This window comes from Sipha flava, unplaced genomic scaffold (assembly GCF_003268045.1).
Source record: "Sipha flava isolate LNK unplaced genomic scaffold, YSA_version1 556_pilon_pilon, whole genome shotgun sequence".
Taxonomy (NCBI): domain Eukaryota; kingdom Metazoa; phylum Arthropoda; class Insecta; order Hemiptera; family Aphididae; genus Sipha; species Sipha flava.
In genome coordinates this window covers 45,616-49,844 of record NW_020273539.1, presented here as the reverse complement: position 1 = coordinate 49,844, position 4,229 = coordinate 45,616, and the positions used below count along the sequence as shown (strand labels likewise).

The 4,229-nt window shown below is 33.4% G+C and overlaps 1 protein-coding gene across 1 annotated transcript; it reads left to right on the top strand.

The window, feature by feature from the left end:
• The first annotated feature begins 690 nt into the window (after positions 1-690).
• LOC112691083 lies at positions 691-3,910 on the top strand. The gene is made up of 5 exons (XM_025565221.1): positions 691-870; positions 924-2,723; positions 2,834-3,072; positions 3,273-3,447; positions 3,503-3,910. The coding sequence occupies exons 1-5, from the start codon at positions 691-693 to the stop codon at positions 3,908-3,910; spliced, it is 2,802 nt and encodes a 933-aa protein (XP_025421006.1).
• Positions 3,911-4,229: the final 319 nt, after the last annotated feature.

Sequence of the window (4,229 nt, the reverse complement as noted above, 5' to 3'; positions counted from 1 at the left end):
ATCTTACGCTTACTTTCATATCCGACTTCCAGCTGCCGTGCTACCTAATGTGCTCCAACCCGATTTCTGGCCTGAAGGGATTATGATCAAACGATTTTGGGGTCGGCTGCTGCCTGAAAAGACCATCGTCCTTCCACCGGCAAAAAACTAGATCCAGTTTGTGTCGACTATAGTAACCGTAAAATTGCTGTAAATAATATTTTTTCCGATTTTGATAACAAACTCAAAAATGTTTCTGCTTCTGTTCATACTAATAATAATATTAATCCTATCTCTTGTATAGATGTTGCTAAATCTTTTCAATCTACCTTACATACTTCATTCGGTTTTTACCAAAATTGCCGTGGGCTCAGAACTTAACTTACTCAGTTTAGATGTAATGTAGCTAGTTCTGAATATCTATTTATGGTACTTACTGAAACTTGGCTACATGACGCTATTTTGGATAATGAACTGGGCCTATTTAATTATAACATCTATAGATGCGATAGGAGTTGTTCATCTAGTATCTATAAGAGAGGTGGTGGCGTCCTTATTAGTATAAGAAAAGATATTAAATCCCAGTTAATTCCGTTTATTGACGTAAACGTTGAACACTTATTTGTAATATGTGAATTTAACGATTCTAAGTTTATAATTGGTGGTGTTTATTTACCTCCTAATTGTTCTGTCTCACTATTTGAATCATATATGTCTACTATTGAACGAATTGCGATCAACTATTCCAACTATACGTTTATTATTTGTGGTGACTTTAACCTTCCTGGAATTTCTTGGTCAAATGATGTTAATGGCCTCGTATATTCATCTACACTTGGTAATAAAATTGATTGCGTCCCAGAAACTTTTGCAGCTCTTAACTTCTTTCAAGTTAATCATTTAACCAATTCTCATGGTTCCATGTTAGACCTTGTATTTGTTAGTGCCAGCCAGTCTGTGATCCGGTAGTTCCCGAGGATCCTTACCATCCAGCGTTATGTATAGATTACCATGCTATTATTAAGTTGCCAGTCTTCAATTCTTCTCACTCTTATCATAACTTCATTAAGGCTGATTATTTTCATATATCTCAATTTTTACTTTCTTTTAACTGGAAAACCACTTTTTCATTCCTAGACGTAAACTCCGCCGTGTACACCTTTTATGATGCCATACACTATTCTCTTCTTAACTATGTACCTATAGTCAATTTCAATACTTCTAACTTCCCGTCATGGTTCTCAAAAGATTTAATTGACTTAGTCTTTCAAAAAAGAAAAGCTCATGCTTCCTTCAAGGCAACAAAAAAACCTGACGACTACGATAAATTTTCTCTTCTTCGTTCAAAGTATAAATTCTTATCTAGAATTTGCTATAAACAGTACATTAAATATGCAGAAAATAATATTTGTTCCGATCCGAAAGAATTTTGGAATTTTGTTAGGAAAAATAAATCCAGTCATAATCTTCCTAAATCTGTTAGCCTAAATCGTGTCTTTAGTAATAACGATAAGGATGTAGCCGATCTATTTTCGAAGCTTTTTGATTCTGTGTATACTCTTCCTAACGTTACCAACAATTCTTATACATCTCCTCACTTACCTTTTGATCTTCCTAGCAATTGTAATTTTAATGTCAACAATGTTGAAGCTGGTTTAGCTAAATTACGTGGTGTTAAATCAGTAGGACCTGATGGCTTGTTTGGTGATTTCTTGTTTACTCTAAAATCGGTCCTTTGTTATCCATTATGGCTGTTATTTCGCAAATCGCTCGACTCCGGAGTTTTTCCAGAATATCTTAAACTAAACGCTGTAATACCTATCTTTAAAAATGGCGATACATCTGACGTTGTTAATTATAGACCAATTGCAATTTTAAGTCATATAGGAAAATTATTTGAGTCATTAGTGTTTAATAGTATTCAAAGAGCTACTAATGCAACTTTAATCGACGAACAGCATGGTTTTCGCCCTGGCCGTTCCGCAGTTACCTGCAATCTTGTATTTTCTAATTATATATTCAGTGCCTTAAATATGAATTCTCAAGTCGATGTAGTTTACACTGATTTTGCTAAAGCGTTCGATAGGGTTGACCATTCAATTTTGGGGAAAGTACTCGAGAACTCAGGATTTGGTGAGCCTTTATTGTCTTGGTTCAACTCATATCTTAGTAACCGAAAGCAATTTGTCAAGGTATTTGGGATAAAATCTGATATAACTAATGTACCATCAGGTGTACCTCAGGGAGGTCATTTGTCACCTATGCTATTTGCGTTATTCATTAATAATATAAAACACGTTATTCATAACAGCAAATTTCTTCTGTTTGCCGACGATCTGAAACTATTTTTAAAGATAGATTCGATTAACGATTGTCTGCTTCTACAAGAAGATCTTAATGCAGTAGTTAACTGGGCTACTAACATGGGCCTTGAGTTTAATGTCGTCAAATGTCACTCGATGTCATTCTATAGGACACGCACTCCTATCACATTCACCTACTTTATGAACGATTTTCCTCTGATACATTCAGATAATACTGTCACAGATTTAGGAATTGTATTTGATCGTGAGTTAAATTTTCATTCGCACATAGAAAATTCCTGCTGTAAAGCTCTAAAAATTCTTGGGTTTCTTAGACGTATATGTAGTGAATTCAAGTTAATGACTCCTTTAAAATTATTGTACTGTGCATATGTTAGGTCAGTGTTAGAGTATGGCGCTGTCATATGGGATCCACACACGGTGAGTAATAAAATACACTTGAAAGAGTTCAGAGGAAATTTTTAAACTACGCTGGTTTTATCCTAAAAATTAATCATCCTCCTCATGAGTATGGTCCTGTATCGACTAAGCTTGGCCTGAGTTCTTTAGCTGACAGGAGAACATTGGCCAATTTGAGATTTTTATCAAAATTATTAGATGGCTTAATTGATGCTCCAGAGATTCTTTCACTGATCAACTTTAAAATTCCCTCATTTAATGCCCGCCAAACATACCCTTTTTTTGTGCCTAGGTGTACCACTAACTATGCGAGTAATCAACCAATTATTAGAATGATGGATATTGCTAATAAGGACCCATCACACTTATTGTATTTTTTATAACTTTCTGTGAATTATGTATCTATTAAAAAAAATTATGTTATTGATTTATTACGCAAACTTGCCTACTATGTATTATTAAACATGTTCTATTATTATGTACTACTATCATATTTGTATGTTTAATCAAACTGGGCTCCAACCCGTTCTGTACAAAATAAATAAATAAATAAATAAATAATTTGTTTAGAAGGAAAACTAACAAGGCGTGGGTGAGGGATGGATTTTCTCACTGGAAAAATGGATGTATAAGTATTATATCGCATGAAACATCTATTCCTCATGTTATTGCATCAATGAAGTTAAAAATCAGAGAATCCGTTTTACCTTTATTGCCATCATTTGACCAACATAGAAAATCAAATGTTGCGTTAAACAGAGAGATTTTTAAGCAACTTATAAGTATAACAGTTTTCTTAGGACAACATTCTTTTGTTCCGAGGCCATAGAGAACATTGGAAAGATCATCTAAGAGGAAACTTTAAAGATTTAGTTTTATTACTATCTGAACACTCTCTTATTTTATTATCTCATGTTACTAGCCTCAAAACTAAAGGTCGTAAAGAAGATTCATTTATCTCATGGGATCGTCAAAATCTCTTAATTGAGTCAGTTTCTAAAAACATAGCAGAAAAAATAGTAACTGATATAAAAGCGTCTCCAATATTTAGTATTTTTATTGATTCAACATTTGATGTTTCGCATAAGGAACAAGTATCATTCATATTAAGATATGTCGATGAGACAGATGGTAAAGTGATGGAGACATTAATAGCTTTAAAAGAATCTCCTCATACAACTGGAGCTGTTTTGGCAGAATATACCTAATCTTTTCTCCACAACCGCATGGACTAAAATTTTTCTTCACCAGTATACCTAATCTTTTTCATTTAATAACTATGGATTAAACGATCTTTTCACTGAATCGATTTCAACTGTCGATATTTGCTATCGAATCAAACCATAAAATCAAAATCGAAAAAAATGGACTACTACCGTTTTTCCTCTGTACCCTTCATATATAACTTGCATTAAACAGAATAAACTATATAAATTATTATAATATAACCATATGATGTATTCATTACTTTCATCATCAGGAGGATCTGATACAACACTCAAAATATCACTACTCAGGTTTTCATTT